At 43.4% G+C, this 23,480-nt stretch overlaps 1 protein-coding gene across 1 annotated transcript; it reads right to left on the reverse strand.

The window, feature by feature from the left end:
• Window positions 1–177: 177 nt before the first annotated feature.
• Window positions 178–20,959, reverse strand: LOC149288762 (alpha-2-macroglobulin-like protein 1). Its single transcript, XM_089491455.1, has 32 exons — window positions 20,927–20,959; window positions 20,541–20,706; window positions 16,442–16,494; window positions 16,221–16,241; window positions 15,874–16,027; window positions 15,309–15,393; window positions 14,781–14,904; window positions 14,279–14,393; window positions 13,644–13,756; window positions 12,990–13,157; window positions 12,318–12,536; window positions 12,053–12,116; window positions 11,767–11,915; window positions 11,385–11,534; window positions 11,055–11,151; window positions 10,157–10,240; window positions 9,527–9,577; window positions 9,224–9,350; window positions 8,375–8,600; window positions 7,979–8,105; window positions 7,499–7,620; window positions 7,285–7,336; window positions 6,860–6,946; window positions 5,632–5,808; window positions 5,281–5,362; window positions 5,004–5,160; window positions 4,125–4,362; window positions 3,634–3,845; window positions 3,086–3,301; window positions 2,110–2,178; window positions 1,529–1,631; window positions 178–332 (listed from the first exon to the last, which is right to left on the reverse strand). Exons 1-32 carry the CDS (start codon window positions 20,957–20,959, stop codon window positions 178–180), a joined length of 3,996 nt encoding a protein of 1,331 aa, XP_089347581.1.
• Window positions 20,960–23,480: the final 2,521 nt, after the last annotated feature.

Raw genomic sequence — 23,480 nt, forward strand, 5'->3', positions numbered from 1 at the left:
GGTTGTTAGTGGTAATTATTGAATTCCATAATTAATTTACCTATCATCTATCTATCTATCTATCTATCTATCTATCATTCATGTATCATCTATTTACCCGCAAGCTACAAATAAAACACCCAGCCGCAGACTCATTCTCGGATGTATTTTTAATCCATTGATGCTGAAAACATAGGTTTACTGATAACTGCATAACTTTTTCCTGCTTGGGAGCGGGACGTCCAGGTGATCCGTGTGTCCATTAGAGAACGTTTCAGGCCTGTGGGAGACGATGTGAATCATATGACTGTCGACGTATACCCTGACAATTCTAACGCTATTGGGAGAATTCCCTGCAGAGGTACAGATACACATGGAATTAGACCTTAAAGCAACTTTCTAAAGGAACTTGCTACAAAGACAAATTTTAGGATGTTATCAAAGGGTTAATACATTCTAGAGTTTGCAAAGGGTGCCAGAGAGTTTTCTAAAGCAGGTCTCAGAAGGGGTTAAACAGACACAGGCTGGAGTACCACTTACCTCAAGGACAATTGCTCAGGTAGGTGATTGTCTTCTCATCATCTGAAATGATACATAGGATTATATTCTTACTGGTACAGGGCTGTACATTACGCCATCAAGAGTTAAAGAGTGTAATGTGAGATATCATAACGCAATAGGACTGAGTATCTCCTGCCTCTATGTAACGTCCAACCAAATGTTCTCCCATCCTTTTGAGACCAAGTCGCTTGATACACATGACCCGGAGCGAATGGTAATCTCAAAACTTCTTGGGTCTACTGAGACAAAGTTACTTGTATACATCTATAAATCACCAATCACCCTGCCTATAGTTATATTTATTGACGTCCGTAGTGAAGGGGTTTCATCCTTAATGTGGGATAACAAGATGCTCAGTTGTATATTCCATTAATAAACATAAAAAGTGATGCCGGTGTCTGTAACTTTAAACCGTGTGAGTTACGGTTGAGTTTTTACAAGCTGACAATTTTCAATGGGCCAAAGATGAGGACTGAAGGGTGAGGGCCAAAGATGACGACTCTAGGATGTTGATTAGCAATGGACCTTCTTTACATAGTTCCTGTCACTGTTCCACCCCCAAATAGTGCATGCGATGGAGCTCATTCTTTCTTTCTTTCTTTCTGGGGTAATTAGACATAGGAGATAAATAGCTGTTTTTTTATTTATTTGTTGTCTTCTATATGTAACTCTCTTCATCCCACAGCATAAGGATTGGGGGAAACTACCTGCCGTCCTCAAAGGGGTGATGTGCATTTTCAGCCCCTTCAAGTAATGGAGAGAGCAGTCATGCCCCCTTAAAGGGTTAATCTTTATTTTAACCGCCGTCATTCTACTAAGCGCAGGATGTAGGGGCATTGGTGGGCTCTATGGCTCCCAATAGGGTTTCCTCATCTCAATCCCACCAAAGGCAAATAATGAGCCCCCCCCCCCACAAACGGTAAAGGAAAAGGGGACCCCACCCCCACCCTTGGTTAAACCAGCTGACAGAGTCATATTTTTTTTTTACCTGGTATGTAATAATCATAAATTCTCAAAACAGCGGGTTTCAGATCAGTCACTTGGACTGTCCGCTCAGCCGCAATCATCAGGGTCTGTGGCTGTGAGGTCACCTGGGGATAATTGAAGTAATTAGCAATTTAGTAAAAAAAAGGGATCACATTTTGGGTGACGTGTCCGTTTAGTGCTCTCCAGCGTCTGTCCTGCTCTTCCCAAAAGCTATTTCTGAACAGCATGCAAGCCATTGCAGTTTGGTTTAGAACTGGTGCAGGACTCGCATAGCGTCTCACTTGCAGGCTGGTTAAAAATCTTCTCTTCCATTAAAAAACATTTACAAAAAAATTTAAATGAATTTACTAATTATCAGCTAAAACAAATCTGATATTAATCTAAGAAACCCTGAAAATATGGTGGGTCTTAAGTTACAGGGTGGGGATCCTTGGTGCCTGAGACCAAAATAAGTTTAATGTTAAATGCCCCCAGACCTTGGGCCACGGAATAATCATAGGTGAATAGTTTATATCTAACTTCAGCAACAACCAGACAGGCTTTAATGTTACATTGTAACAGGATTGGAATGGCGGCTCTTACCTCTTCTATGTAGATTGTTACCGTGTCTTCTTTAGATTCTACTCTCTTCACCAGGGGTTTTTTCTTCAGCTGAAATACAGGAGAGGGGCTTTACATACAAGCTTCTGAAAGTCCTACAAGTCAGAAGGTGGCCGACTTACAGTATACTTGGCTCTGGGGTTTAGATTTGGCACAAAAGACCTGATGGGTGATTGTTACTGGGTTTTAGCTTTTTGGACATTTTCACCAGCCCTTATCACTAGATTCAGAAGCTATGGCATCACTAGGAGAACCTGAGCAATTCTACAATCAGTAATTCTAAATCATTAGCAGTATCTCTATGGGAGACTTTTAGGACCTGTTAGATCTAGGGTTTAACAGAATGAGTTGATGGTAGGGTTACCCGGAGAGGTGGAACTTCAACATGACTTACGATGGAGCAGATGTTGTCCTCTCTAATCTCGCTCTACTGACAGGACCCAAGCATACCTTTTCTATGGATTCTTTTTGTGGAACATATCCTGAGATCACCTTCAGTTCAAGCAAAACCATATTGGTGGATTGACGTTCTCCATGGTACCTGTAGTGAATGGAAACAGGTCCACCCTTTGCAAATATCCTCCAACAACCTCACATTTTCTACCCCCTTCTACCCACTTTACCCCCCCTGTTTTTTCACTTTTAAACTGTTCTCTTCCTTAACTTCAGTCTCTCCTTGTCTAGAAGATTCTGAAGTATACCTTAAGGATTCCTCATTACTGCAGATATGTTTTTCCAATGACACGATCGTCCTTACCTGAACTGCACCTCGACTTCCAGTACATCTTTCTCCCTACACCATGTCTGAACTGACAGATCGAATGCGGCTTTCTTCTCTGGAGGAGGTGTGTGATATCTCTGAGTGATCTGCCAGACATTTGGAGACAGATAAATGTATGGCAAGGACTATGAAAAATGTAAAGGGGAGGGGGAGGGGGTCGCAGTGGACTCATCTCACCTGCACGTAGACGCTACCTGTGCCTTTTGCGGACACCGTGTATTCCCCAGGGATGTGCGGTAAGAACACTTTCTGTAGGATAAGCCGGTTACTGTCATCCACATGGCGCTCATGCCAAAACCCTTCATTTGAGATTATTGTGACCGTCACATTCCCTCCTTTAGTATGAGTCAAAGAAGCGAACTTGGACAGGGATTGAAGGGCCACCACGGTGTCCTGGGCAGGCAAATGGTAAATGAAGTTAAATACAGGCAAATGTAAAGTTGTGCATTGTGGGAAAAATAATAACAATGCAACATATTCTTTAAATAGTTTCTCCATGAGGAAAAACTGCTAAGGATAAGGATTTAGGAATAATTGTAGACAAGTGCACAATGCCAGGCAGCAGCTGCAAAGGCCAATAAGATATTGACATGTATAAAGTAGGATATGGATTCACAGGAGGAGGTACTGGTCCTTAAAAAGGATATTATGGAACTAGAAAAGGTGCAAAGGAGACATTCCCATTACCAGTAACCTCGCACATCTAACCTTAAGTGTTGGGTTACCTGGGTAGAACAGAATCCGCCATTCCCATTCTGCTGCTTTGATAACCAGCGTACGATGGACACCATGTTTCCGAGATCCATCTTTGATGCTTCTACTTTAGAAGCCAGAGTCAGAAGAACGTAAGACGTCAGCTCTACGTCCACTGACTTAGGTTTGGACCAGTACATATCTGGATCGGGTTTGGATTCTTGAGTCCAGTACATTAAACCATCTGCGAGGAAAATGGGAAAAAATGCTCACTTTATTCAATATTTAAGTTTTTCCCCCAAAAGAAAGATGCTTCACCATGACAACCTGGCAATCCCGGGTTTTTGTGGAACAAACCTAATTTTCAACAAATATTTCTCATTCACAACCGAGAAAACATGCAATTTTGCACCGTTTTACACCCAAACCCCATATTTTCTTTTTTTTACCACTCCTGACACTGGGATTACTCTACCTGTAATATTGAAGTTGCATATCAAAATAACATGGCTTTATAACCTACCTGATTTGATTGCCCTGTTATACAGTTTCTGAAGAACATCGGCTCTGGCGTCTGTAAGGTCGGCCAAAGTGAAGGCGTACGCCATGAGGGCCAGTTTGTAGGTGCTTGCGTCCTCTATCGATGCGTTCCTCAAACACTTTATTCCTTTTTCCACCATGGCATCCTGAGGGGTTATTCCAGTTTCCATAAGAGCAGCCAGAATATAACCAGTCAGAGAAACCTCGTCATCCACACCCCCCTACAGAAAAAAACAAAACAGGGCATGAAGGAAACAGCAATGACATCATCAGATCAAAATGCACCCCAATGACATCATTAAACAAATGTGCAGTGCGTACCACTGACATAATTAAACCGATATGGAGATTATCATGAGCCTAGTCTCTGGAGGGGTACCACAGCCCCAAGTGCTTCTATGATATTATGTGACCCCCTGGGGCAATATTTTTGGTGGCATCATTGATTCTTCTTCCGGCAACCCGTTGGCCTGCCAGTGAGTTAAAATTGGTGAGGCACTTTAGATGGGCCTACGTCTTCCTGGGGGTGGAGATAGTTGCCCTTCTGCCCCCAGATTCTAGTATGGTTCAGGCTTGATGTTGCGCTGTGTAGCGTATGTACAGTTTCTATACTGCGCTATATAATGGGGGTCTAGTTGGATACTTTTCTGGATAATCTATCTCTGAATCCCCCTGTACATAAGATAACCTTGAATTAATGGCATGGAGTTAGAGTGTTTCCCGGGGTATACCGGGCGCTGCATTGGGTAAAGGGGTCTCCGCGTTGGGCATTCTGTAAGACGCGTTGACGCTGGCTCCTGCTCCAGTTAAACTTTATTGAATGTGGATACTCTTTTCCCGAAATGTTGCCTGGCAGGCTCACCTTCAGCGCATTGTTTAAAAGACGACCTTTAGCTTGGAAGCATCCATCAGACCTTTGCTGTTTCTTCAGCCATTGAATCCCCTGCTTGATAACATCTTCATCTATGAAGACATACGGTCTGGCCTGGCCAAAGCATTTAATGACAAACGCAGTGAGCCTGAGGGGCGCAGAGAAAGCAAACGATTAGAGGGCCATAGGCCGGCATCCTGGCGGTTATTCTATACATTGCGATGCACCTAAACCCCACTTATTAATTATAATATTAGCCAACACTTGCCACGTGCTGCCCTCCTTATCGCTCTCTCCGAAGGCGCTGTAGCTTCCTTCGCGGTGTTTGTATTGGAGCTGCCTCTCGTAACCTGAAAAAAATAAACAACATATAGCCAACAATACAGAAATACAATATAGAAACTTAAAACCTGCCGGCCCCATTCGGCCCCCGTCTAGTCTGCCGTTTCTCCTGCTGTAAAGATTCAGGAGCCGTATGTCTATCCCATGCATGTTTAATACCCTCACTGAATTACCCTCTACCACTTCTGCTGGGAGGCTGTACCCACCATTCCATTTGTTAATAAGTTTGCACAAGAATTAAAATTATAATTATAATTAGTAATTCTGATCGACTTGCCTCCTATTAAGAAGTCCTTGGCCTTTTTGTTGATCTCGGGGCTGAGTTGCTGGGAGCTATCCAAATAATTCAGGATGTAGATATTGGGGGCAAAACGCACCATGTTCTGCTCCCCGCAGCCATACGACATGGTCAGGAGATCGTCTATGTTATTGAGCGCAGATCCCATTATGTCTCCTGAAATGAGACAACACACCAGGGAAAAAGAGACATATTAAACACAAATCCTTCCTTATAACTAGGTAAAAACTAGCCACAGCATGATGTCATCAGTGATAAATACATGTTTACTATGTTATTATTTTAAAAATAGAACATAATCTAAATTATATATTATATACACTTCCAATTAGCCTTTTAAACTTAAACTTGGATCAGCGAACACAATGTGCCATTGGGACACAGGAGTGATGGGAGTGATAAAGGGCCATTGGAACACAGGAGTGATGGGAGTGATAAAGTGCCATTGGAACGCAGGAGTGATGGGAGTGATAAAGGGCCATTGGAGCACAGGAGTGATGGGAGTGATAAAGGGCCATTGGAGCACAGGAGTGATGGGAGTGATAAAGAGCCATTGGAACACAGGATTGATGGGAGTGATAAAGGGCCATTGGAACACAGGAGTGATGGGAGTGATAAAGGGCCATTGGAATACAGGAGTGATGGGAGTGATAAAGGGCCATTGGAACACAGGCGTGATGGGAGTGATAAAGGGCCATTGGAACACAGGAGTGATGGGAGTGATAAAGGGCCATTGGAACACAGGAGTGATGGGAGTGATAAAGGGCCATTGGAGCACAGGAGTGATGGGAGTGATAAAGAGCCATTGGAACACAGGATTGATGGGAGTGATAAAGGGCCATTGGAACACAGGAGTGATGGGAGTGATAAAGGGCCATTGGAACACAGGAGTGATGGGAGTGATAAAGGGCCATTGGAGCACTGGAGTGATGGGAGTCATGAAGAGATTCCATTAAAATCAGCCATTTTCAGCTACAATAGTCATTTACAACATTAACCCCGTCTGTGCTGGATTTCTGATCCATTTCAGGTTTTTTTAATGGGGAAAATCTGCTTTTTTCAAAAACAAGGAAATTTCTAAGTGACCCCAAACTTTTGAATGGCAATGTATACAGGCTATATATATATATATATGTTCTGTGTGATGATCTGTTTTCCCGAGTAACTCTGCCTCCTATTTTTAGATATCCTCTTGAAACCAACTTACCGAAAATGCTGATGGTAGCCTTTGCTGAGCCTTCAACGCTATTCTGATGAAGTTCCAGATTCACGCGTTCTACTGACTCAGAGGATTCTGAAGGACGTTTACAATGTGTTAAGGTGCAGCACGCACACGATACATATCATAACACATTATGGAATTTCATTAAAAAAAAAGAAAAAAATAATGGCGCTTGAAAAGTTGAGTGAAAGCACAGAAATCTTTATCTTGTTGACATTATGGGAAGTTTCCAGGAGAGTTGTGGTTTCTACAACCCCAGTGAGACAACCCTGGTGGCCGGTAGAAGACGTAGTCCGGTGACTTTCAATTAATCCTAATAATTTTACTTATTTACCCGTTCTGCCAAACTATAGAAAGCCCTTATAGAAGGGTCCCCGGTAATGCATCGCCCCGGTACAGATCACACTCACCTTCGCAGATCAGCAGGGTGTTGTGAGTTTGTTCCACCAGTGTACCCTCGGGCTGAGATAAAACACATTATAAACCCAATTAAAGCCTTGAATTATTCCGGACCCCCCCTTCCTCATTTATTCTAAAACCACACATATATCCTTCTCACCCACAGAAATAAGCCAGCGCCAGCTGCCCCCTTATCCTAAAAGTTTCAGACCACCCCGAACTCACCTCCACCAGCACCGCCTGGGTCAGGGCGTCCGTCCGTCCTTTCTCAGGCAGCACAATTTCCTGGCCCTTGCAGAGCTCCGGACTGCTGACGGCCTGAGAGGCGACCGTAACGTTTACCTCTCCTGAAATTATACACAACGGGTGGGCGTCCGTTCCCCCAAAAGAGCTGCGTTACGGCGCATTATTAGAACGCTCGGCGTGCCATCATATCCGAGCGGTTACACATGGCAGGGGCAATCTGTTTGTTACTCATGTTAATACATGAATATGTTATATTAAGTAATATTAATTTCATCCATTGTTTGGACCCCCATTCTTTGTGAAATTTGTGACTTGGTGCCAAACGTTGGCGAGTATTCCATGGATCCTATTCATGAGATGGACCAGGAAGCCTCGTTATCCATCCCTGTCTGTTTGTGTTTAATGAATCTTAGATGTCGCAAATCTGAGTTTTATTTGATGATTTTTAATCGTTTTTACCTAGTTTGGTGGGTGTCACCTGCCAAGTGACGGTCCTCTTCTCCCCGGCGCAGAGGCAGAAAGTGTGGTCGCTAACGGAAGGGTCTTTCAGATGGAAATCTTCAGAAGGAGGAAGGGTGACCACAATCTAAGCGTTGAAGGAGATACGAAAAGGTGGAGAAATTAATAGAGAAAGGAAATCGGTGTGAAAACGGGGAATGATCAATGGTAATTGTTCCAACTTTATGGAAAATTTATGGAAATCCTAAACTTTATTGTTTTCATGCTCTTCTTGGTGGGTTCCTTCATGTCTATCTTGTAATTTTTATTCATGATCTTTTTATATCCTTCTATAGATATTGCTGACTTTGGAGGGTTACATCGTATGCGTGGATGGTAACAAAGTGTGGCCTTTACCTTGATACATTGTAGCAAGTAGTTGAAGACCGTCGCTTTGAGGTTGAATGTTTCTCCTCGTTTCACGGAGTACGGCAGGGTCAGGCCCACAAAGAAGGGCTGGAAAACCTTCAGTGTGGTAGCAGGGGAGAGGGCGAAGCTTCCGGCGCCTGTACAGAACATCTGCCCGTTCCATTCCGTAATAGAGTCCGGGGCAATTAGCTCCATCTCTGCATTGCCAGAGGACCTGGTGAGGAAATGCAAGGGCATGAGACTGTCCAACATGGCAGGGCATAGGACTGGCCTTTCATAGGAGAAAGACACTGTTAGGTGAACCTTTTTGCTATACCAGGGGCATAGGTGGGAACTCTCAGGGCTTGACCCTGAGTCTCATAATTTTTGCCCAAGTCTCAGGGTCTCAACGGGAAGGGGCAGAATCTCAGGGGTCACGCAGTCTGGAGAAGACTCCTTCCTATTCTCCCCCACTGTGATCACATCGAAGACTCCCAGCCTGTGCCTTTGCTCCCAGTATGTTATGGTTGACATTCCTGCTTGAATGCAGGTGACTCAATTTAGTGTATCTTTATCTAACGACAAGTCAGGTTTTCCACGAGGGCCGGGATTAGAGCCATTTGGTTAACACGCATGTTCACAATTGGGCTTTTAAATGGTTAATATTTCAGGAGTCTCAGGGTCATTTAGAAAGGAAGAATAAAGGAGTGACGATTAAATACATGTTCTGAGACGATTCTGAGAATCCCTGGGAAGTTCCATAATATTCCAAACGAGAAGGCCCCTGCGTATGAATTTGTTATTATGGAATCCCATTCAAAAGCTCGTAACGATCAGCAGAGAATGAACTATGCTCACGGGATTGGCTGTATATCAAACAACCAGGTTTCGGGGAAAAATGTCCGGATTTCTTTTTCTTGACTTGACTCAATGGCTGCTTCATTTGGAGAATCATCTTCAAAGGCCGTCGCCTTCATAACACTTGCTGAAAAACATATCAACAGAATGAGCAGCATATACAGTGTCCGGCTTTTCTCGATAATAATAATAATAATAATAATAATAATAATAAGGGCATTGGGTGTCTTTACTGAATACATTGTACGGGGTATATATATCGGGGCAGTCATGATAAGTTTTGGCGGTATTCAGAGCACCTACCATACGTGGCGCTGGGGGCAGAACGCATCATTGAATGTGCTGGCATCATGTCTGCGGCACAGAAAGGCAGTTTTACTTCTACATGTATGTGCCGGTCACGTGTTATACATCATGTTACAAGAAGAGTATAAATGCATGTTAATTACGCGTTATTATAAAACACGAGTAAAATGCTAACAAAAGTACAAAGTAGGGCTTTCTTCTGATAATATTTTTATATGTCGTTTAGTATGAAAAAAATAAAAAAAGCAGAAGGTTGAAAAAAAATGTTTTGCCGTTTTACTTAAATTGTATAATTGTATAATAAATATAAATTGTACACAGAAAACACCCAAGTAGTTTCGTGTACCTGTCCTGACTTTGGATTCACCCCGTTTCCCAAGGAACTTCATTTATTTCAGCAGTTTTAGGGCAAATATTAAAAGATGCACAATTTTCCCCAAATTTTAATATTTTTAAAATGTCCCTACCTTCAATAGTGCCCACATAATACCAGGGCTGTATACCCAGAGTAATTGGCACCCGGGGTAGATTCTAGATTTGGCAACCCCCCCCCCACTTTAAAATGTAAAAACACCCACACTCTCACTCTTACTCACGCTATCTCTCAACGTCTCAGAGTCTCCCTACCTTCTCCGCTGACCGCTTCTATGTCCCCGTCTCCTTTCCCGCAGCTCCCCTTTATCTCTTGCCCCTTCTTGCTTCTGTCCTCTTCTGACAGAAGAAAGAAGACAGAACAAGGAGCGGCAAGAGAAGCCTAAACCTTTTTATATTTGGACTTTTTAAATACTAAAAAAAATAATATTCTATTCTATATATCTAGAAGAAAGCAGTGCACCATATCCAGAGATACATGACGAGGCAGCCCGTATAAAGCGCTATCATTTGGATTGTCTGTTCTGTACGTTTGTCTATCACAGAGAATAGGAAGTGTTTGGAGGCAGAACATACCATATGTTTGAAATCTACAAGTTGTTGGAGCCACGATATCCCAGGTGGTAAGTACTGTGAGTCCCATGTCCTGCGGAACAGCAGAGCATCCATTTTACCGGTGCTTTCCGGTACCATCTTACCATCTACAAGCACAACGGCGTACGTTGGGTATCACGCTCCTTTTGGCTCATGTTTGCTAACATTCTTCTATACGTATGCTGGGAATACTCCACATCCACACACCTTCTCTCTCTTTCCTCATTCCTGAGTCTTTGGTGGGACTCCATCTTTACTTTAGCAATGGACGTCACTTAGGAGCCATATTTGTTCAGGATTCCTCCATACCTGTATGTTCTCAGTTCTCTTTCCAGAACAGCCAACCCCTCACCTTCACCGACTCACCTTTCCTTTTAACAATAAATCTTCTTGCCTCACATGCAAAATCACATCTTATCTGCTTCCTGACGGTTATCTGAATCCCCTGTCCGTCCCCCTAATGAAATACAAACCTGGATCAAGTTCTGGACATCCTTCTTCTTCTCTGGATATGAATAAGTGTGACGCCATCCTGGGAAAATGTCAGGTAGCCATGTACCAGAAATGGAGTTTGAGGGCTCTTGATTTTCGCAAAATTTATAGTCCAGGCTCTCATACGGGCGATAAGACGGTTCGGCTTTTACAAGATTCTGTATCTAAAACCATAAGAAAATGCTACATTAGAACATGAAGAACTCTGAGTACAAGATCTACGTCAAGGACTACACTTGGGACAGGCAGAGAGACCTCGAGAAGCTCAGTTCAGTGGTTAATGGGCAGATGGATTCTTATGTATCCAAAACTCCTTCCCGTCTACTGACCGGATAAGTAACACTGTTACTTTATCGTTACTAGTGTTAGGATGACTGTCGGTACCGATGTGTCTTACCTTGGCCTCCGTCAGCTCATCCTCTGGTTTCATAAGTATAACACTCTTGTCCACCACTCGCAACGCACAAAAGGAACCTGCCATGGCTTTGAGATGCAACTTGACCTCAGAACCTGGGATGACCTCACGCTCGGAGAATCCAAGACTCACCTGAGACACAAAATAAATAAATAACTATCATTTATACCTGCAGATACCCCCGCATTGGTTTCAGAATGCGAAATGTGTTCAGCACTGGTCTTGAATTGGGGATTAAAGACGAGCCCCTGGCCCCTAGGCATTACCCATGTCCCTAGTTACCCCCCTAATGTTTCATGGAGAGGTGTTTTTTTTTTAAAGACCAGTGTTCGATCAAGTGATATAATCTTCCCCCGACACTCACTTGTTGTTTCAGGCACGGAGACACTTGTAATGTTGCGGTGTCAGCAGCCACGGCGCCTGAACACGTCACAGAGAAAACCAGAATCTTTCCAGAGGGGGACATTTCTCGGACGGGAAGAGAGAGCTCCAGAGTTCCGGATAAGTCGGGAACTGCGGGAGAAGAAAAGGGTACAAGGAGCTATAGAGAGAGAGCTGCAAAGATATCCATTTAACAGAAGAGATCGTAAGCACGTTTCACGATAATAATAGTAATAATTCATAATACCAATACATGGAGGAAGACTTACTATCCGTATTAACAGCCCTTACTGTCCTCTGGCCGCTGAGTGAGATCTTATTATTTACAAGGACCTGAGAGACAAAGAGACAAATTTGAGTCATTTAGAGAAGCAGCTCCAAGAGGGGAACAAACAACCCCTCTGCTTCCCTGATAACCCGGGGTGAGGGCAGCACTGGAGGTAATCATGTCCCAGACATGTGATGGACATATTTCTCCTGAAGATAACATTCCAGGGCTTTGTCTACTCTGAAGATCCTACGTCTCATACTCACGAGGTAGAAGAAGTCCACATCTCTCTTTGGGCTCTCTCCGAAGTTGTAATCAACTCGGACGGTCACATTCTCGTGGCAAGCAGCCGAGCTCTTCATTGGGTGAATATAGACCGAGTCACGGCTGCTCATATAGATGTCTTTGAGATGTAGGTAGGCTCTGCCGTATCGAGCGCTGATGTGATAGCGCTTGTACTCCTCGTCTTCGTCATCTGTGGATGCCTGAAAAAAAAACCATGCAATTACAGAGGTGTCTGCGTTCTATTTGAGGGTTATTGTTATCTATTGTTGCGTACAGGGGGTAACAATGTAATTACATTCATATACATTACAGTTATGCTGAAGAAAAGACTCCAACGGAAGGGCTTAATACGGCATTCGTATTTTGCTCCTAAATTATCCACCGTAGTAATATTGTCCTGTTTCTTTATTTTGAAGACTGTGGTCCTTCCAGAAGAGTCAAAGTTTGTTGAGAACCCACCTAAAGCACCATCTTTCATCTCAGGGTATTTAAAGTTACAAAGGACACCTAGGAGTGGCCAGTTGGCAGTTTTGGGGATTGGAAAGGACCCCAGGTAGTCTTCTAGAAGCTCATTTCTAGATCAAATTTCACCAAAATTAATCTCCTTTGAGTTAAATTTTTTCTATAAACATATTCTATTACAGCATACTCACCTGTAATGAGATGGAGCCTTCACTCCAGTTCGAGGTGGACAGTTGGAAGGAAGCTTCTCCGTTGGAGTCTGTGACAAATGTCTCCTTGGTGGATTTTTCACTCAAGGAGACAGAGAGATGTAGTTTCTGCCCACTCAGGGGCTTCCCGTCAAAAGATTGCAACACCAGCTGTGGAAAGAGAACAAGAAGAGTTTGGTAAAACTAAATATTTGGTTGATTAGGAACCTAACTGAAAAACTGCGGCCCATGGAAAGGGACCAATCCAACAAAAAATAAAATAAAAATAAAAAACACAGGAAAAAATAATCCTCATGGCAACGGAAAGCAATGAATTGGAAAATACTTTGCTTTCTTCATTGACTATGAGGGTTATGGAGGATTGAAGGCTGAGGGAGGCATGGTGGGCACATCCCTCCCCAAAGGGGTAAAACTCTTTTATCCTCCTAATCCGACTGTGAATGGCGTGGGGTGGCAGGGCATAGGCTGACCATATGCCCTTTGAGATTTTTTTAGCCCCCTATCCCACTGTGAATGGGTTTGGGGGTGAAGGTGGAAGCACCGGTGGTCTCCCTGCCTCCCCATGGCTTTGTAATTAAAGACCTCCTGTAATTCTGTGTGTCACAATGAAGCCGCATGTTTCTCATCGTTGCCCACCTTTCCCCTGTAGGGGGCTCCAGCTTGATAATAGGACTTGGTGTCTTTGAATGAAAGCTTGGTGATTTGAGATGAGATTTCACATTGTCCTCTTGTCGCGTTTATCGTCACTCCTGTGGACAACATCGAGAACGGAGAAAAAGTCATCCCGAGACGGACTTTCCCAAAGACTATATTACAATTTAAATCATTCAGAACCGACCGTGCAAACTCGTACGACGGCCCCCTGTCCAGAATCCTTAACGATGAGAACGTTAATGACAGAATTGGCCAGACTGCCGGATGTCGGATTAGTCTGTAATCATTTACAGGTCATTGAATTTGAGATGACAAATTACTTTTTTTGTGTGTAAACCGGATTGTGTGTCGATAGTGAAGCAGAACTAATCCCCAGCTGGAATCCTTATTTATTTATTAAATTATACCTCCTGTACCTCTCACGTCTCACTAACCATATTTACTCAGAGCGGTTAGAGCCAAATAACCTTCCCCCTTGTATCTCTTATACTTCTTAGTACTTTCATGCGATTCTTCCTTCTTAATTTCTTAGAATTCTGCGGTCTCCATCTCCCGAACTCCTTTTGTATGTCCTCCTTCTCGCTCATTAACTGTCCTCATAATTCTCTAGGACTCACCAGTCCCTTCTTCTTCCAGCGATGCCTCAACTTCCAATCTTCTGTTGTATCCGTTGTCGCGTATATTGAAGTGGGAAAGGTCCACGACGGTAATAAGGCAGCCTGATGGATCATTCTGTGGAGTGGAATAACTTGAAACGTTGGATAATCAGACACATTGTAACACTCCATTTGATACATTTTACGTTGGACCCCACACCTCCTCTTAATATTCTTTTCCTGTCTCCTTCCTCCCGTTAGTGGCAGTAATCGTCTATCCCCGGCTCTCCCCTCTTCCTCCCTTCCACAACCCCCTTTCTAAGGGTCTGTAACCGCATCTCCCTAATTCCTTACCTAAAATTTGAATAGTTAACAAGCCGCCATTGCATCTGTCGCCCGTTTTCACTTCTACATCACCCCATTACTATTATATTCTGGCCTCACTCCCCTTCTTTTTTGATCCCACCTTTGTCACCCTCCCTCTCGTGCATTATTTGATCTCTCCAACCTCCCTACGTCTTACCTTTTCGGTATGGACGTGACACGGATTCTGTTTCTGACCCCTTGGCTGTCTCCAGTAGGACCAGCCTTTCTTCTGGCAAATCTCAAACGTCACGGTTCCTGGAACTGGTTGTCCGTATGTATACCTGTCCGCCGCAAGCGAAGCCACACATCACCGGTCTCACCAAAGCTTTGTTTCATCCTGACCTCCACTATCCTAGAACCTCCTATCGCTGTCATGATTAGCGACTCCGTGTCCTCAGTGACAGTCAATTACTTTGATTAACTCCTGTTCTTCTCTTACTCAAGTCTAGAGGTAGGCGGAAAAACTTTCCCCCATAAGAAGGTTGAGAATGTGTTTCCCGTTCAGAGGTTCCACTACAAGTTCTCTAACATTTATCATGACTGTTAAGTCTTCCCCACGAGTTATTGCAATAATGTGTCACGGTCCCGATATCGCTTGCCCCGGTGGTCTTGTATTTGTGACAATCAGCCTTTATCTCTAAGTGATTTGGAGGCTCCCTTAAAGTTACCCCAAGCGTGTACTCACCGGGCGCAGACCGTCACAGTAACATTAGTATCAAAGATTGTGATGGTCGATGGGGCATGAATCGTTACTTCAAACTTTGGCAGTACTGAGGAGCAGAGAGAGAGAGAGAGGACAGGAAAGAGCTTAATGTCCGATAGAGACATCAGACATGGAAACGTTCTGTCTGCGCATCGAGCGATCCAAATTGGAATGGAGCCAGAAAGAGTTCCCAAAGCAGGACCGTTCTTCAATTACTTCCACATAACGCATGTATCAGAAATCACCATAAACATAAAAAGTCATCATTTCATCCGCTTCAAGAAAATGATACATTTTTTATCTAATTAAAAGAAAGGGCTGGTGTTGAGTCTTTTGTTTAGTGCTCTTGGCTCTGATTTATGTAGGTTTTTTTTGTTAGTACCTTTATATTAAATTATATAATAAAATAATTTACGTTCTTTCGGTTTGCTTAAACTCGACTTTCTTATATCCAGTAAGCTCCAAATACGAGCCTTGTGCGTAACATCCGACTCAATCGTCATTAACTCCTTTATTGCTCTGCGTTTCTATTATTTTTTGCCCTCACCATATTCTTCCACGGAAAAGTAGTGCCTTGTTGCTCCAGTTTTGATTGTGTACATGCCCAATGAAGGCTCGGGAGACAGCTGGAACGAGAGGTCCACGATACCACTGTTTGGAGCCACATCTTTCCACTGGGCAAGACGGTTCTTCTGGGGGTCCTGTGGATAGAACATTAAGTTCAAAAGTAAGTAAAAAATGCAGTTTTAGACACAGGCAGAGGCTACAAATTACCCCAAGTAAAAGTTTACCCCCTTGGGGAAATTTATGGAAGCTCCTGCGCTAATGTTCCAGTGTTTGAAGGGTGTTGTGAAACGTGGTTGAAGGTTAAAGAATAAATCATATAATACTTACTTGGAGCTCTACCAGCGAATACTGCCAGAAAAAGACAAACAGAGACACAATGACAGTGACAATGAGATTAAATACAAAAAATAATCATAAAGAACTTTATACATGCTGTTCTATGAGATTAAATAATCCCGACGATGAAGATAACTAATAAAAATACATATATTATAAAAAAATATATTGAGTTCAAATTTTGCGGCATAAAACATAGACAGATTTCTTACCTTCTCGTTGCTGGATTCCAAGTCCTGATTCAGTGTTACCATTCGGAACCTCACTGAAATGAAACGAGAGGGATGAGATATCCTTAAACCGTCAATAACCAAACAAATTTGGTTCATAATCAACCGATATTATTGAATAATTGAATAATTAATTAATTTATGTTCTTAGGATAATTCTTGAGTATCGAGGAAGATGTTTGAAATCTGTCTGCTGCTGGTTCCATGAGAACGTTTACAATTCAACATGGTGGCAATGGCTGTGAAGATCATCTCAACGGCCAAGTCTCCGCTGAGATCAATGGGATCCTAGCCAAGCCAAACAGATCCTTAGGGTCCAATAATTTAGATACTCTTTGGTTGAAGTTGATACTGTCAGGAACCACTTTTTTGCTGCCTGAACCATGGCTTTTTCATACCTGTGCCATTTACATCTGCTACCACTAGTGGCCACCCTCCGCCCTCTGGAGCACTCAGAACTCAGGTGTGCCTTGTTACCTGGGTTAAGCCCTAGTCAATACATCCAGCTGGGCCTTGTTACCTGGATTACCCTGCCTTTATGAACCTGCCCTGCCCTTGAGTCAGGGCCTTTGTATTGAAGTCTATGGACCTTCCTGCTGTGGCTCTGCACCTGTACTGTTCCTGGGTCCCTGCTATTGTGTCCTTCCAAGTGGACTCCCTGCTATTGTGTCCTTCCAAGTGGACTCCCTGCTATTGTGTCCTTCCAAGTGGACTCCCTGCTATTGTGTCCTTCCAAGTGGACTCCCTGCTATTGTGTCCTTCCAAGTGGACTCCCTGCTATTGTGTCCTTCCAAGTGGACTCCCTGCTATTGTGTCCTTCCAAGTGGACTCCCTGCTTTGTGTCCTTCCAAGCGGGCTGTGTGCCTTTCGTACCCTTCCAAGCGGGCTGTGTGCCTTTCGTGCCCTTCCAAGCGGGCTCTCTGTCTGTCGTGCCCTTCCAAGCGGGCTCTCTGTCTGTCGTGCCCTTCCAAGCGGGCTGTGTGCCTTTCGTGCCCTTCCAAGCGGGCTCTCTGTCTGTTGCGCCCTTCCAAGCGGGCTCTCTGTCTGTTGCGCCCTTCCAAGCGGGCTCCCTGCCAAAAGACTTATTACCTGTATTTTATTTTGCCATACGTCCGGTTACTTGCTTAGACTATATTACCCTTATTTGCTGGCCCTGTTATATACATGAAATACACTGCATTACCTGGATTTCTGTTTGTGGTGTCTTTGTTTGCATAATCATGCACCGTGGGTTACATACTGAACCCCAAGTATCCCCTGCGCATGGGCTCCTACCTGACCTGATCACCCGAGTCCTGACAGAATACAAAGGCCATTACAAGGAGTCTGCGGGGTTACTTTCAGTCATCAAAGTGATAGGAGAATGCTTGCTTGAACTGTGCAAATCATTAATGCAAATCTGGGACTCCAACTCCAATCACTCTCATGAAGACCATTCACCTACACCTGCTAAAGCACCTGAGAAATCCAACGAGCGTGTTACCAGTATTAAAAAGGAATCTCCTAGGAAATCTAGGAAACGTGAACCCCTTACCACAACCGAATTACAACAAAGGCGTGATGAGGAATCTTGCTTTTACTGTGGCAAAAAGGGACACTGGATCACCCAATGTCCTCTGAAACCTCCCAAACCCTCTGTACCGGTTGAACAGTCTACGTCACAAGCACAGAGCTCTCCTAAAAGGGGAAGTAGCTTTATTCCCCAGGACAGTGAACCTATGGAGTATATACCAACCCCTGTGATTCCTAATGCTTATCAAACTCCAGTGGATGTCCAGCTGAAGCCTGATGATGATTGTTCTGTGATGGAATGCAGTGTCTGTGATCCTATAGTCTGTAGCAGTGTGGGTTGCTCCCATATGGATAAACTTCCTATTGCTTTCTGTTCAGCCGTGATTGCAACTCCTATCACTGCTACCTCAGCAAAGTGTGATACACCAGAGACTACCATAGCCCCTAATATCTCCTCTGGACTGGTAACAAAGATGCATGACCCTATTCCATCTCTGGGTAAGAAGGGGCCTTCCATCAATGCTTCCCATACTGAACTGCCCTCAGTGGTGCCCTGGGTACAGGGCAGCTATGTGACCCCTGGTACATGGACAGAGAAAGCACTGAACCATACCTTCTCCTCAACTTCAGCATCCAGTCCTACTTTGACCTACAATTGCACCACAGATAACCTCTCCTTTGATTGTGTTATTACCCCTAATGGCAATATAATCCGAAAGGAAGACCTGGAGATCTGTGAACAAGCTTTACCGAAAAAGAAAAAGAAGAAGAAAAAGAAATCACATTAAGTACACCCTTCTGCTCAGTTTATTAAAGTTGTACAGGTTTTGTTTAGACTGTTCGCGTTCTGTGACCGCTCCTTGGGGAGGGGGTACTGTCAGGAACCACTTTTTTGCTGCCTGAACCATGGCTTTTTCATACCTGTGCCATTTACATCTGCTACCACTAGTGGCCACCCTCCGCCCTCTGGAGCACTCAGAACTCAGGTGTGCCTTGTTACCTGGGTTAAGCCCTAGTCAATACATCCAGCTGGGCCTTGTTACCTGGATTACCCTGCCTTTATGAACCTGCCCTGCCCTTGAGTCAGGGCCTTTGTATTGAAGTCTATGGACCTTCCTGCTGTGGCTCTGCACCTGTACTGTTCCTGGGTCCCTGCTATTGTGTCCTTCCAAGTGGACTCCCTGCTATTGTGTCCTTCCAAGTGGACTCCCTGCTATTGTGTCCTTCCAAGTGGACTCCCTGCTATTGTGTCCTTCCAAGTGGACTCCCTGCTATTGTGTCCTTCCAAGTGGACTCCCTGCTATTGTGTCCTTCCAAGTGGACTCCCTGCTATTGTGTCCTTCCAAGTGGACTCCCTGCTATTGTGTCCTTCCAAGTGGACTCCCTGCTATTGTGTCCTTCCAAGCGGGCTGTGTGCCTTTCGTACCCTTCCAAGCGGGCTGTGTGCCTTTCGTGCCCTTCCAAGCGGGCTCTCTGTCTGTCGTGCCCTTCCAAGCGGGCTCTCTGTCTGTCGTGCCCTTCCAAGCGGGCTGTGTGCCTTTCGTGCCCTTCCAAGCGGGCTCTCTGTCTGTTGCGCCCTTCCAAGCGGGCTCTCTGTCTGTTGCGCCCTTCCAAGCGGGCTCCCTGCCAAAAGACTTATTACCTGTATTTTATTTTGCCATACGTCCGGTTACTTGCTTAGACTATATTACCCTTATTTGCTGGCCCTGTTATATACATGAAATACACTGCATTACCTGGATTTCTGTTTGTGGTGTCTTTGTTTGCATAATCATGCACCGTGGGTTACATACTGAACCCCAAGTATCCCCTGCGCATGGGCTCCTACCTGACCTGATCACCCGAGTCCTGACAGATACCTTTTATTGGGCCAACACAGACAAAGATACAAAGTTACAAATGCTTTCAGAACCTCAGAGGTGTCTTCTTCAGATGGAATTAAAGGACGAAGAAGGAAGGTCCCAGAACCTTGTGTCTATATGTCCCCAATGAAAGGTCTTCTCTTCAACAAAAGACTACATTTTCTCTTGAGCTAATACAACTGTATACACTTTCTTCTACTTCTCTTTCAGACACAAGACATGAAGTGGACAACAAGAAAGCCAACGTTTCACTCTTTCCCTGCCTCTTGACACCGCCAACGTTCCAAACAAACATTCCACTATTATTCATAATTCCCACCCAATCCAGAAATTGTTTTTGGAAAGTTTTCCCTTTTCCCCCGTCAAACTATAAATGAACTTAAAAATATTACCATCAACCTGTCCAAAAAACCTAAACAAACTGAAAAAAACCCATAACAAAATAATCTGAAAAATCAATCATTATTTTAAATATTTAAAAAGTAATAAATCTATTTTTTTCCCCCTATCATTCTATATTAATAGTAGTATCAACAAAAAAAAAAAGAGTCCAAGTTCAACCTCGCTGATGATCCAGAAGGAGGCAAAATCCTCACATTGAGACAATTTTCAACTTTGGCCCCCCAAAAAAGGAGGAAAAATCCCTTCTTTACTCCAAAATGTCCTCTAATTTATCACGAGATCGAGGTCTTGGTGATGTCTCTTACCATTTTGTCCTGGTTTATAGACAGACTTGTCGGTTTGGATAAAGGTCCCGTTGCGTTTTGCCCGAATCGTCACTTGCTTGGTGATGATTTGGTGACACATATTATCAGACGTGACCCCTCTTATCTCGATATTGACTTTTTGTTTGGTGCCAGATGGTGCCGGGACCTGTAAGACACAAGGTGGAGGCGTTAGCGAGATCAAGTTGGCCAAGTGTCACGGAGGCTTAGAAATAATGTAAGGAAGTGTTACTTTACAGAGAGGGTAGTAGATAAGTGGAAGAGCCTCCTAGCAGTAGCGGTAGATGTTAATACACCGAGGGAATTTAAACATACACGGGATTGACATCTGGCTCCAGAATCGAAGACAAGACCAACAACTTTTTTACAGAAGGAATAATGGCCAGACTTGAAGAGCCCATTCGGCCAATTTTCATATTCTGGAATATCCCAGTAAATAAGAAAATAAAACTATAACTGATTCACCTGGAAGAAAGGGCAGTGAAAGGGTTCGCTTCCTCCATTCACCCGGTAGATGTTTGTGTCTCCGGAGTCTGTCTCCAGATTTACCGACAAAGATGAGAATTTACCGAGATCTCCGCCGGTGTGAAAGCAAAAGGTCGCCACGGACGGAAAATAGAGGTCAGACGGGAGAAAGAGACCTAAATATCTGTAAATATAAAATATGAACGAGCTCTTCTTCATATAATAATGTCCATGTAGAATATATCCAATTTTAATCAACCCTCAAGACCATAATATAAATTCCACATAAAAATTTTATAAAAATTTTTTTGTTTTCAGGCAGCTGCATATCAGCAATTTGTATGATTCTCGCTCTGTTATCTGACCCCCGATCTACTAAACACCGCGACTCCTTATCATACTGCCTGTGGGGAACAATAGACTGATCCAGTTGGATATTCTGACTATCTGAAAATCTATGGAGGAGCGGACTTCATTAGCATCGCCATAAAGCATCAGCTCAGTGTGGTGTTTGAGCCGGGAAAGTCACCCAAAATATCACATAACTGACAGCAACGGCGGCTCCAGATATGCAGATAAAGGGAGTTTATTGGAACAAAATGAGGTAGAACAGGTTTCTGTTCAGGTGGGGGTTATTACTGAATACATCACTAGGAGTATATTACTGTATACAGCACTGGGGGTTATTACTGTATACAGCGCTGGGGGTTATTATTATTACTATATACAGCACTGGGGGTTATTATTATTACTGTATACAGCGTTGGGGGTTATATTATTGTATACAGCGCTGGGGGTTATTATTATTACTATATACAGCACTGGGGGTTATTATTATTACTGTATACAGCGTTGGGGGTTATATTACTGTATACAGCGCTGGGGGGTTATTATTATTACTATATACAGCGTTGGGGGTTATATTACTGTATACAGCAGTAGAGGTTGTTACTGTGTACAGTGCTGGGGTTTCGGTTTATGGTAGATTATTTATGGGCCAGCATTAATAATATTTGATAATATTTCACACAAGGTATTTATCTCCCATTCCAACTTACGGGACGCTATGATCCTTAGCCAGGCCCAGGCCCAGGCAGAGGAGCAGAGATAAAATCCACCCCATCGGAGCCGCCGGCGATCAATCCTAGGGACGGCACAGAGAAAGAACGACTGAGAAACTTGGGGGGAAATCTCTGAAAATGCGAATTGTTATGAGATGCACAACTTATTATATCCTGTTTAAACAATCAAAATACTAATAATTAGTTTCATCTATCTATTTATTATCTATCTGTCTATCCATCTAATATCTATCTATCTATCTATCTATCTATCTATCTATCTATCTATCTATCTATCTCTATCTATTTATCTATCTCTATCTATTTATCTATCTCTATCTATCTATCTATCTATCTATCTATCTATCTATCATCTATCTATCTATCTATTTATCTATCATCTATTGATTATCTATCTATCTATCACCTATTTATCTATCTATCTATCTATCTATCTATCTATCTATCTATCTCTATCTATCTATCTATCTATCTATCTATCTATCTATCTATCTATCTCTGTCTATCTATCTATCTATCTATCTATCTCTATCTATCTATCTAGGCAATTGTTTAAAGAAAGTATGTTTTGAAACCCAGAAAACGGTGGCCATGATGTAACAAATGAATGAATCAGTGGCGGGTAAAGTCTCCGTTGTTTGTAGTCTCCGTGTCAGCGGCTGTCTCTCTCCTCGCACGCCTGTTTGTGTGTCACACGCTATGTGTTTTGTGACTGTCTCTAAATCACATGATTTATGTGTTCTTCTCCTTTGCCTTCTAGCTCCTGGCATCTGTCACATTGTCTCCCTCGCTTTCTCTGTCTTTTCAATGTTTCCAGTGAGTTTATCTTTGGATCTGAATTCTAAAGGGTTGTTGCCCATAGCAACGTCACCTTTTTTTCCACTTGGGCAGTTCCAATAGCAGGAGAGATCTGACAAATGGAGACCGCAGTGACTCGAGGTGATGGGCAGAGCGCCCTATAGATGTTTGATTGATTACCTGACCAGATCGGCAGGTAAATGATCAGGTAAAGACTAAGGGATCTCATTATGTATGGGTTGGAGGAGAGAAGAGAGAGGGGATGGGAGAGAGACATTAAAATACATAAGGTACAGGAGGGAAGTTTATTTTAAAGAAGGAGAAATGTTAGAACAAGACGCCATTATCTAAAACTAGAGGGCCAGAGGCTTAGATGGAATGTAAGGATGTTTTACTGTACTGAGAGGGTGGTGGATAAGTGGAACAGCCTCCCAGCAGAAGTGGTAGAGGCAAATACAATGAAGGAATTGAAACATGGATGGGATAGACATACGGCTCCTGAATCTAAGACGAGACCAACGCCTGATTAAAGGTTTGAGTCTTTACAGGAGGTCCTGGAAGCCATAAGTAGAATTCC

The sequence above is a fragment of the Sceloporus occidentalis genome, unplaced genomic scaffold, assembly GCF_023333645.1.
Source record: "Sceloporus occidentalis isolate IW3139 unplaced genomic scaffold, rSceOcc1.0.p SCAF_50, whole genome shotgun sequence".
NCBI classification, from domain to species: domain Eukaryota; kingdom Metazoa; phylum Chordata; class Lepidosauria; order Squamata; family Phrynosomatidae; genus Sceloporus; species Sceloporus occidentalis.